This window comes from Gracilinanus agilis, chromosome 6 (assembly GCF_016433145.1).
Source record: "Gracilinanus agilis isolate LMUSP501 chromosome 6, AgileGrace, whole genome shotgun sequence".
Lineage (NCBI taxonomy): Eukaryota > Metazoa > Chordata > Mammalia > Didelphimorphia > Didelphidae > Gracilinanus > Gracilinanus agilis.
This window is the reverse complement of record NC_058135.1, coordinates 241,875,418-241,887,476: the sequence shown is the minus strand read 5'-3', so window position 1 is coordinate 241,887,476 and position 12,059 is coordinate 241,875,418. Positions and strand designations below refer to the sequence as shown.

The 12,059-nt window shown below is 40.1% G+C and overlaps 1 protein-coding gene across 2 annotated transcripts in view; it reads right to left on the bottom strand.

Moving 5' to 3' along the window:
* The window catches only part of TEAD1 (TEA domain transcription factor 1), a 64,455-nt gene extending 54,537 nt beyond the window's left edge, over positions 1–9,918 (bottom strand). Inside the window, exons 1-4 of one of the 2 annotated variants that reach the window (XM_044681434.1) lie at positions 9,776–9,918; positions 8,306–8,352; positions 5,478–5,539; positions 3,121–3,245 (exon numbers count right to left, since the gene is read on the bottom strand). In XM_044681434.1, coding sequence (XP_044537369.1) covers positions 3,121–3,245; positions 5,478–5,539; positions 8,306–8,352; positions 9,776–9,877 — 336 coding nt within the window. In that variant the 5' untranslated portion in view covers positions 9,878–9,918. The remainder of the gene's footprint in view (positions 1–3,120; positions 3,246–5,477; positions 5,540–8,305; positions 8,353–9,775) is intronic. The other variant, XM_044681435.1, reaches the window with a different exon arrangement.
* Positions 9,919–12,059: the final 2,141 nt, after the last annotated feature.

Here is a 12,059-nt window from a genome sequence, read left to right as displayed (position 1 = left end):
AGAATTTGAACTTAGGTCTTCTTGGCTCTAAATCTAATGCTCTATCCATTGTGCTTCCTAGTTGCCCATATAAAACATTAAACTCTTAAGCTTCAAATTCAAGGAATAGTGCTTTTATCACCTACCAGTAATTATTTATCATATATGCAAATATAAGTAGAAATATGATAGGAGTATTAAAAGACATAAGTAAGCTTGATATTAAATTTTAAGTGCCAACCAAAAGTCCACCTTCTATAGGAAGTTTTCTCTAACCTTTCCATTCCAATGACTTCCTTGTTTTAATGATTTCCCATTGATCCTATATGTAGTTTGCCTTGTATATATCTGTTTGCATGTTTTTGGCCCCATTAGATGGTAAGCTCTCTTGAAGGCTGGGATTATCTTTTGCTTCTCTTTGTATTCTCAGGGTTTAGCACAATGCCCAACGTGTGGTAAGCACTTTCATACCCACTGATTGATCCTTTGGCTTCACATAGCTTTGATTAGCATTCTCATATTTGGAATCCAGGCAGATGTTGTTGACTTGAGCCAAAGATACAAATTGAAGTCATAATGACAGCATCATAGGAAAGAAAACTAAGAAAAAATAGTGTTATTTTTTAAAAACTTAAAATTCATTGATGAACAGGATGATTTCAGAAAGAGTTGGAAAGACCTACGTGAACTGATACAGAGCAAAATAAGCAGAATCAGGAGAACACTATACACAGGAACTGCAATATTGTGGAACGATCAAATGATAGACTTTGCTACTAACAGCAATACAATGATCCAGGACAATTCTGAGGGACTTTTGACAAAGAATGCTGTCCACCTCCAGAGAAAGAACTGTCGGAGTAGAAATGTAGATGAAAACATATGGTTTATCATCTGTTTATTTGGGCATATGTTTTGGGGTTTTAGTTTTATAAGATTATTTATATGGAAATTTTAAAAACCCTAAAATTCAAGTACTTCCAAAGGTAAAGAGGCAGCAATAATCTTCCAATTTCTTCTCTGTCTCCATCCTTCTCCTAAAGCCAATTTAAAAAAAAACCAACTACCCTTTTAGTTTATACCAGATTTGCAATAAGTCGTAGGTTCCTGCAGGACCAAGGAAGTCTCAATAGAAGCAATGTAAAACCTAAACTTATGACATTACAAAGTTTAATTTAACCAAGCCATGTTATTGGACAGAGAAGCTGCTGCTCATTACTTTTGTTGGTCCTGGCATAAGACACAGCATCACTGTTGGCCAACTGGGTCCAAACAGAATTTTTAGAGATGAACAAAATACAAAATAATGGTGAGGGGGTAGCCATAGTAATTTAAAGGAATAAAAGAGTACTACCCAAGATCTCTCAGCTAATCTTCCAAGGTGATCACAGACCAAGAAAGGCTAGGCTCATGCTACCTGAAAAGTTAGTTCTTCCAATAATCCCGTATCTGGAAGTTACCATGAAAAACCATCTGGTCCAAGCTCTGCCTTTTTATCTGTGCAGGAGAGATGGGTGTCCACTTCCTTCATAAATTTCTGTTGGAATTTTGCTTGGGACTATTCAAACAAGGGGTAGTGTGGCAGAGCTGATCTCTGTTAGGAAGAGCTATATTCAAGTTCTGCTATGAGATCCTTGGCAAGTCACTTAAGCATCTAAGTTATAGAGTAAGTCCTGCTCAATGAGTTTCCTATGCCAATAAAATCAAAGGTTCCACTTTCAGACTAGATTCAAAGGAATCAAACGTGTAGCTTTACACACACACAAACACACACAGACACACACACACACACAGAGTCAGGCATGCATGACTCAGTGTCAATGATTACTTTGAGACTGATCGAGAAAATTCTTCTAAACAAGACCTTCGTGCTTCCCCAATGCATCTCCCCACTCCATGTTTAAAGCTACAGAATATAAGGCACTTAATTGTTTCTATCTCTAAGGCACAAATACTCCCAGGAGATGCCACATTATTCATTCAACCAATAGTTCATCCAACAACTCATTTCCCATCTAGCTGCTTTCCTGAACTTCATGATCTCCAGAAACTCATTATCTCTGCCAGATGAAATCAATTCTGCATCTCATGCCTCCTCAGCATCCCTTGTCCATTGGGAACCCTCCCTCCTTCTGGATGGAGAGGGTGGGAAGTAGACATATGGGGGCTCATTCCAGGTCCTCTACCATGCTGAGGGAGGGTACCCAGGTATTCATCCCCACTATTTCCCACCAGGCTATACTTTTAGACTTCACGATCTCGGGAAACCCAACACTCTGCAAGATGAAATCAATTCTGAAATTCATACCGCTTAAGAGTATTTATTTCCCATTCCTGCTGAGGATTTCTTTATATACCTCTACATTGGGTATCCTCCTCTTTCCTCCTCAATTTCTTTTCTTTTTTTTTTTTTTATGGTGCCTCCTCCATTAAATTGGGAGCTCCTAGAGGGCAGGGACTATCTTAAGTCTGTCTTTGTATCTTCAAGGCTTAATATAGCACCGGGCTTATGATAGGTTCTTCATAACATTTATTTTTTCTGAGACTCTGAAATCATTATTCAGTTGCCTATCAAGACCATCTCTATTCAGGATTCATAAGATTATTTTCAGAGAGCTTTTGATGGGTAGGTGAGCACAGGCCGGTAACAATGGATCACTGGGTTCTCTAGAGCAAGGAGGGAGGGAAAGAGTGCAGGATGGAGGCCAACAACACAAAGAAACAAATTTTGACTACTTTCCTCTTTCCTTTCTGTCTTTAAAAATTTTTTTGGTATAAAGGATTATTTTCTGGGAGGAGAGAGTGATACAGGGAGAAATCTAGAAAACATACAAACAAAAGATATCAATAAAAATCTTTTTAAAAAGAGAACTTGATAGAGCCCTGAGCTCAATACAAGTATGTAACAAAAGTTCTCTAATATCTATTTTCCCACATTAATTAATTTTTATTCATTTGGTAAGAAGCTGATAAAACCAGAATGTTTACCCATGTCTCTAATCATAGCTGGCATTTTATAGACAGAAGCCAAGAGTGCTGTGGGTTCTGAAGGAAGGAGGGATAAAAGAGAAACTTTAGAAAAGTGTGTTGGGGAGCTCAAGACAGTTGGGTCAGGAGTCATTTCCTTCTCATAATACTCACTGAGTCTGGATCTCGCTGCTGTTCAAGAAAAGCTGAAAATTCCACAAGTCGAAGTTTGGTTGTTCCAATGGAGCGGCCCTGCCATGCAGGAACTGAGGGTGCTGGTGCGGATGTAGGCTCGAACCCTGAAACACCAACCATGACCTTTAAGCTCTAGCCATTCAACCAAATTAAACTTGGATCCAATCTTCTCAAGACCTACAGATTCCTTAAGGAGACAATGTTCTCTATAATATAATTTGAAGCCAGGTTTTGGAGAAAAGGATAACCACTTCCATTAGTAACCCAAAACAGACTCAAACCAAAGAGTCTTAAATATATAAGGAGGTTTTACAAAGAGGGCATATCTCTATGAAACAAACATCTTATTTTTTTGATAATCATTGACTACAGAGATCTAGAGCAGGAATTCTTAAGATTTTTAGTTCCTCTACTCCTCTGGCAATCTAGTTAAGTTTGTGGATCCCTTCTCAGAGTAAAGGTTTTAAATATATAAAATACACAAAATCATAAAGGAAACCAATTTTATAGAAATATGGTTATCAAAATAGATGTTTTTTAAGTTCTGCATTGACTTTTTTTATTTTTATTTTGAATATTTTCCCCTAGATATATATTTCATGTTCTTTCCCTCTCCCCCAAACCCCTCTAACCCCCTTTAACCGACGCACAATTCCACTGGGTTTTATATGTATCATTGATCAAGATCTAATTCCATATTATTGATAGTTGGACTAGAGTTATCATTTAGTGTCTACATCCCCAATAATATCCCCATCAGCCCATGTGTTCAAGCAGTTGTTTTTCTTCTGTGTTTCTCCTCCCGCAGTTCTTCCTTTGAATATGGCTAGTTTTCTTTCTCATAAGTCCCTCCCGCCTTGCTCTGGATCTGCATTGACTGGTTTTGTTGATATTTTTCCTCTTTTTCTTTTAGAAATTATTTATTATATGAATGGGATGGCTCTCTTGGAGCAGGGAAGTAATATGGAGGGGCATAAATTCATGGACCTCCTTCTCCTCTCCAAAATCTATCAGGTTTAAGGTCAAATCTCTCAATCTAAGAGGTTAAGAGTTCTTTTTCTAGAGAAATCGACCCCACCTCCCATCAAAGACAGAAGAATTAGAACTATGGGCAACTTCCTGAGAGATTATGACAAGGCTCCTTACCTTGCTTATCATCTTCTCTGGAAGAGAGTGATTTCCATCACTGGAAAATAAACCCTGAGCATGGACCAATGTCCTCAGAGATACAAAGCAGAGGAGGCTTTTTGGAAAGTTAAAAGCTAGAGAAAGAGGCTAATACTCATTAACTTGTCCTTGGCACAAGTAGGAAAAGCAGCCTTGCCTTAGCTTGTCCTGTGCTGAAGCAGGAGTATTCTGGTACCTTCTAAAGTCATGGTTCTGACAGAAACAGATGAAAATCCTGCTCACTGATGAAAAGGGCTTTTAAGAGGCTTCCATTAGGGCCACATTATTTCTTTAGGGTTCTTGCTGACATATTATAAACACAGAGCCTGTGTATGGAGCTTAGAGACAGGAGCCTGGGAGTAGCAAGACCACTAGTCCCAAACCACTAGTCCTGCATCCAGTCTGGTCCTCACAGCCATCATCTGTGGAAGCAACTCCTGTGAAGACAGAGTCAGCTATCCAGCTGCTACCTGCAAGGTAGCCTAGCTGAAGTAGCAGGACACTCTGAGGTGGGGAGAAAGGAAGTAACATGTACCAGACAACTGAGACTCTCACTATCACCTCAACCAGCATCTCTGCCCCCCCCCCCAAAAAGACTTGATGGAAATAGCTCAGGAGCCTAAGTCCAAGAGTCTTGGGAACAGTGGTCCTTCCATCCCAGTGCCCTCTGCCATCAACTTGGAGATGTCTCGTGGTCATTGCTCCCACAAGTGCTCCAGCCATGACTTCCTCAGATCCAGGAGAAAAGTTCTTGCCACCAAAGTCCTTGGAACCATCAAATCATTCAAATTTCACTGATGAAAATGGCATCAAAAAAGAGGCATTAACTTCTGTTTTACTGATGTAACCTGGACAGACTATGGGACCTTTCCATCTGACTTGCTGTCTTCCATATGTGTTATCTTCCCCATTAGAAGGTGATCTCCTTGAGGCCAGAGATTGTCTCACTTTTCTATCTTTTCCCTAATGCTTAGCACATGGTCAGCACTTAAAAAAACTTCATCATTCATTTATTCATTCTTCAATGCAGGGGGAGTACACACACTAATTACACCTAATGAAGAGAGATGTGCTGGGGCTATAGAGGAGGTGATCATGGTCTTGTATATTGGTGGGGGCTTTTAAAAAGTCCAATATTGTATTCAGAAGGATACACAAAAGAGACTTACCTGGAATGGGGGCAGTGACTGTGGGCTGGATGGGATAGGCCTGCTGCACAAAGGGCTTGACGCTAGAAAAAAAGGGACAGAGAAAGTCACATTAAGACCATTTGGGGCAGAAGACTAGGGGCTACTCAAGAACCTAAACTCACTAAGAAGAATGCCTTTTTTTTTTTTTTTGCCAGGAATACATACAAAAATTGCATTGCGTGGGCAGGTTCTGAGATAGAATGCTAGGAAACAACTTCTCTTCCTGAAATGTGTCTGCAGTAAAAAGGGAAGGCTTTCAAAGTGGGGGAGGACAAGGCAAAGGGAAATGAGAATAAAAGAGCCCTCTGGATATCATGAAACTGTTCCTTTCATTACTGGTACAGTGGAAAGACTGCTAAATATGAAGGCAGAGGACTTGAGGCCAAATTCTGGCTTTGCCCCCTACTGTCAGTGTGAAGATGGCTAAGTCACTCATCTCTTAGAACCTGGGTTCCTCACCTGAAAGGGTTGGACTAGAAGGCTCCAAAGTCTCTTCCAGCTCTGTATCTATGATCCCAAGATCCCTTTAGGGAATGGTATTCAGGATCAGCTCCACTATATTCATGGTCCATGGATTCAAATGCTCAAAAAGTCTACCTAATGTCAAAGGACCCACAGACTGTCAAGCTAAATTGTCCTTGTTTTATCCTCTGAAGCAATAGACAGCCATTTTCCTTATAGCACTAGGAGAGACACTAAATGACTGCCTTGGGCTTCTCTTGTTAGAAAAGCTAAAAGAAAATAATTGCAATGACTTTGAAAGGTAACACGGTATAAAGGCTAAAATCCTAGATTAAGTGTTAGACCAAGGTCGACAGCTTGACCTGCATTCTTAGGAGATGAGTGACTTTGAGCAAGTTACTGAATCTCTCCAAGTTTCAGGTCTTTCATATACAAATGGGAATGGTTATCGCCTGGCCTGCCCACCTTACAGGGTTGTAAGAAGAATTGATTTCTGGTTTTATAGAGCTCTGAAAATTACAAAGCATATTGTATCACAAAGTAATGATCTGGCAATGCCCTCCAAAGAGAGAAATGAGATCAATCCCTTGGAACTCTTTCAACCTTCAGAAATATAAGGATTTCCCCGAGCCCACAAATCACAGAATTGTAGAAAGCCACAATCAGAAGAAACCAAGGAGGTCTTCTCATCAAGTTCATTCCTGGGCTAGAATATGTTCTATAATAGCCCTAACAAGTTTCCCTCCCCAGCCTTTCTTGGAAAATCTCAGGAGCAGAGGCTCCTAGCCTTTTCCAGTCCCCATATCCCTTGGCTTTCAGTGAATTTCACCCTCCTCCCCCACTGAATAGGAAAGGAAATTAATTCTGGAACTTATTATAAACACATAGAAGAAATAAAATAGAGACATACATAAGATTCCTTTTAAATCACTTATAGGAGCCGAGTTATATAAAGCAATTTAAGCAGGATTTTGTAACTTCATTGATTGGAAATTAATTCCAAAAAAAAAAAAAAAAAATCAAAACTTTCCTTATAACCTCTTGACATGTTCTTTGGGTTAGGAATCCTTACATCAGAGAGAAAGAGAACTCATAGCTTCTTAAGGGAGTCCATTCTACTTTGAATAGCTCTAGTTCATGACTTTTAGGGAGAAGAAACTAATTAATAAGACTAAAAAATTGCATTAATGAACAAAATCATTATTTACATGTAATCGAAACTTAATTGCTTCCATGTGATTAATGGAACACCTTGCCTGAATTAATTCTGAATTATAAAATATTTGGGATATTTTGGTTTGTGTTGTGTTTTTTTTTTTTTTTTTTTTTTTGGTGTGTGTGTGTGTGTGTGTGTGTGTGTGTGTGTGTGTGTGTGTGTGGAGTCCAGACCTGCAAATTTTATCAGTATATGGAATGGCTATTGAGGAAAACTCCTTCTAAGGACCCAGATCAACAATAGTCTAGCAATTTGAAGTCTTGAGTTGCCATGGGGAACGGAGAGATTATATGATGACACAATGTGTCAGGCAGAAAGTGAACTGGGTCTTTCTTATTCCAAGACCAACTCTGACCAGAATTCCATGTTGTCACTATGTACTTTCTGTATAATTAGAGAATTTTGTACCTTTTGAACTACATCCCCCAGAATTCCCTTCATCTCCCAGCATCCTTTGCCCACATTTGCATCTTCACATATGATTTATAAGTTCCGTAACTCCTCCCTCTTTCTCTTTCTCTCTTCTCTCATGCCTGGGCTGGGTTAGGTAGTTTTTTTTTTTTACATTAGTTACATTATTAATAAACTTTATAAAATATAATAGTTATTGTATATTAATTTTCATCTTTACATTTCTAGCTTTTGAGGCCATAATGCACTTAAAACTCCTCAGATAGTGCTGTGAAATAAAGAATACTGCCCAAATAAAAGATTTTTACATATCAAGTATTAGAATTATTTGTCAATGTATAAAAAAGGAAGTTTTTTAAAGAAACTGTAGCTTTTGGGATTATTTCTCTTCTACCTTTATTATTTGCCTTGGCCACTAGTAAGCCTTTTCTTCATAGACAAAATGAAGCTGATGGGGCCAACCTTGGTCAGAAATCCCTAAATCGTACAGGTGGAATGAAGGCGGCTTCACTAGAAACGCTTTCCCTAAAGGCTGAATTGAGCATAGACCTAACTTCACTGAGTCTTAAGAGTTTTTATCTGTAAAATCAGAAAGTCAGGCCAAATGACTTCTAAGGGTTGTTCCAACTTGAATTCCCCACGCTCTAGGGATCTAGGTTGCCTGTCTTGTGGCAGTACATTCTTCAGATAGACATGCAATAAAGGATTTTCAACTTACTCTTGTGAAGATCCTGGCTGACCTGTTTGTATCATTCCTGGCCAGAACTGGAAGAGTTAAGATATTTAATAATTAAGAATAATTTCTGAAAAACATCACACAAACAAACAAAAAAAAAATGCTAAAAAAAACGGTTAAACTTCGGTGATTCTTGGCATTATTATGGTAGTTTCTCCCTCTTCCAATGCAGATTGCAAGTGTACCACACCTTAGTAGATGATCTTCTTGTCTTCTTGTATTGCTGTCCCCCCATAGTACATATTCTGCTGATTAATCTTTCAGGGCTGATCCTCTCTACCCTTAGTCTAGTCCTTGAACAACAAACATGTAGGCTATCACTGGTCCACACTTCCAGCTTGGTAGAACCTGACCTACTAGTTTTTGAGGACCCAGGGCCACCTTTCATTCCTTCATAAGGCAGGGAAGAATGACTTCTGTAGAAGCATAAGAACCTAAGGTTAGCTGGTGAGGAAATCCTTGGGAAACAAATTAGAAACTTGTCGTTATGATACTAGCTTGTCTCTACAGTGCTTCCAAATTACTGAGAACTCTACTCTACCCACTCCCGCCCCCATTCCCCCAGCACAGTCCAACCTTTTGTGTTCAACATTTGTCTTCCTCTACAAATCTGCCCCCTCCACCTGTTTCCCCTTTAACATTCTCTCCTACTATCCCCTTATATACACAGATTTAAATCTCTCCCCTCGGGACAGAATGTAAACTTCTAGGGGACAGTCATTTCATTTTGGTCTTGGATTCCCCAGTGCCTAGCACAGTGCCTGATCCAGAATATGGGCTTAACAAATGCTTACTGATTGATTATTGATCTACCTTGATTCCCACATATTCCTTAGTTCCTTGACTGAGAACTGATTTCCCTCAAAAGAATAAAGGCTCCCTGAAGATAGGGACATTGCTTTTGTCTGTGAATGCACAGCACCCAGCACAGTCCCTTCATAAATATTTGCTCAATTGAACTGCTCTGCTTTCATAGCTCAAGGGGACTAGACATGAAGAGTACCCACAGAAGGTTGGCAAGAAAAACTTCAGAATAGTGCGAGAGGCTGAGCCTGAAGGCAGAGCTCAATTCTGGGAAACATCTTGCTTCCTATCCTCTTTCTGCCATACATTTCCTCTGCTTAGTATTAATTACTATCAGAGCAGGATTTGGTTTGCCCATTTACATGGAGAAAGTCCTTAATTGGAAAGGGATAATGATAAGAGATAACTCTAAGCTCCCATCCGTGGGGGAACACTTCTCTATGTAGGTTCTGAGTTCGAGGATCCCTTAAGTAAGATCAGTGGATCTTACCCTATACTATTTGACTATAAGATTTCTTTAAATTCCATGGGGCATAACTACAGAAGAGAGGCTAGTTCCATGCTGCCAGAGACTATCCATCTTGACTCTTGCTCCCTGCTTATCACCACCGGGACAGAAGAGCTTACCGAAATGAGCTAATGGCTTACCCCTGGTGCGCCTGGAAATGTAGGGCGTGGGATTCCCGGCAGTCCTAGCTTGTTGTGAATGGCAGTTGCTGAGACTATCTGGGCTGATGACATGGCCGCCATGTGCTGCAGGGCTTTGTCCTTCGCGGTCTGATCCTTGAATGGGACAGTTACACACTACCTTAAAACAGGGCTCCAATCTAATGACCAGCTTAGATGCAATTAGCACTTAAACTACATGTAAAAGCCACAAAAAAAAAAAAAAAAAAAAAAAGCCAAAATCAAAGCAACCATGCATAGATAAATACAGCCAGAAGGCTCAACTCTACATAACCTACCTTGATAACAAAGCTTTTTCTATTCTAATACCCAACTGTACAAATACTCCAGGGTTGACATTTTTCCCTGCAAACTCTTGTTTTTCATATATACTCAAAATAAGAATAAGCAATAGTTTTCTCAACTCCCAAGGGGAAAATTCAGTTATCGACACACTCGAGGTGGGGGAAACGGGGAGATCATTGGTTTCTGGGCACACTGGCCAAAGGACCTAAAGGTCTGGAAGTAGGTTTGGAGCAGGCGAGCCAATCTCTGCCCCCAAAAAAGGGCAGGTTAGAATCGTGGGAATCTTCACATACTTTTCACAAACACAAGGGCTCCTGAATTCAGTTGGACTGCTGAAACGCTGGTTAAAGGAACTAGTAGTGAAGGAAGGCCAGAAGCAATAATGCAAGGTCACTTGTACAAGCAAACTGGCAGGCATGCTCAGGGGGCCAGGGCGGCATGCTCTCTTAGACACACAAAGACGTGTTTCCTTTAAAGCCAAAAGCCTGTGTAGTGATGCTAACTTTTTCAATGCTCCTTTTAGAACCAGCAAAGGCTGAAGATACAGTCAAAGCTAGCCAAAAATTCTGCCAAGCACAGCTCAAGTAAATAATACTCGGTTTAACGAAAATACTTACCATGCTTGTTACCTGGATACAATAACAAACAGTTTGTTAAAATGGTTGTGGTACAACAATAGGGTTTTTCTTTAATTAAAAAAAAAGTATATGTATATCTATGTATGTAGCATGTATGTGTGTACATCTGTATGCATACATACATATACATACTAGGGTATAAAATACAAATAAAAATGAGCTCCCCCATGTGCCAGAACAGACAATTTAGGTATTCACCCAGAGACTGATCGGAAAATGGTTACCCCAGTCTCCTCCCTGCAAACAAATGAAGTCTCAAGTTTTTTCTTAAAAAACCCAAATTTTGTGGTTTGTTATCCCCCAATACAGAGACAGAATCTATTAGAAGCCCAAATGGGAAAGTGAACAAAATCCCCACGTCAGCAACTCCCACTACCAAAGGGATGGCAATTTCTACTTGGGCGCCATCGGGAAATACAGAAAGGATCACTTCTTCTGGGTGAATGTGCTATTAACAGTTAATAGAATTTCTGCACAAGCACCAGGCAGGAAAGAGAAAACTTGCAAGTAAAACACACGGGCCCATGGCACCTGAATCTGAGTGCCACCCACCCAGAGAAACTCAGTGCCATCGTCAGATCACACATCAAAGTAGCGATAACACAATGCTGGGGAGACAAAAACAATTTACGGCCACGTACAAAGCTGTCGCTCCTAATTAAAGGGACGATGGTAAACTGTAGCTACAGGTCAAGGAACCCCGTACAAGCTGAGACAGATGTCACTGAAATGTTTACAGATTCTACCAAAGCTGTGCAACCACCACAGATGAACACCCTGTATGCTGTCACAACTGGCGTGATACATCGGGTAGGCTGAACAGGATGAAATAAAAAGCTGTCTGACAATTATTAGGGCGGTATCTGTACTCAGAGAAAACAGTAACACCTCACGGGCTTTGTATCAACTGAACTCAAATTAGATCTGTCCCGTAGAACTGGAGCTTGAATCCTGAAGCTCTGTAATATTTTCCAAAACCATTTTTGGATAAGAATCTCTTTCTAAGACACATCCATCCCTGCCTTCACAAACACAGGGTACCAAACACAATTTGCCCTTTTTTGATAAGTCAGAACCATCATGATGACGTACTGTGCAGAATAAACAGCCATGCCCTCAGAATCTGCTGTCGGCTGGTGGCTGAATAGGTCCAGCAATCCCCCTATAACTCAATGGCTTACATCTGATCTTTGAAGACCCCCTCCCTCCCTGTGATCTTTTTTTTTTCCCCTCAGCTTTTAGTAGTCCACATCACTTTGTTGTTCCCAATCTATCACTAGTACTACACCTGGACCATTTTTTAAAATAGCTGGATCCACGAG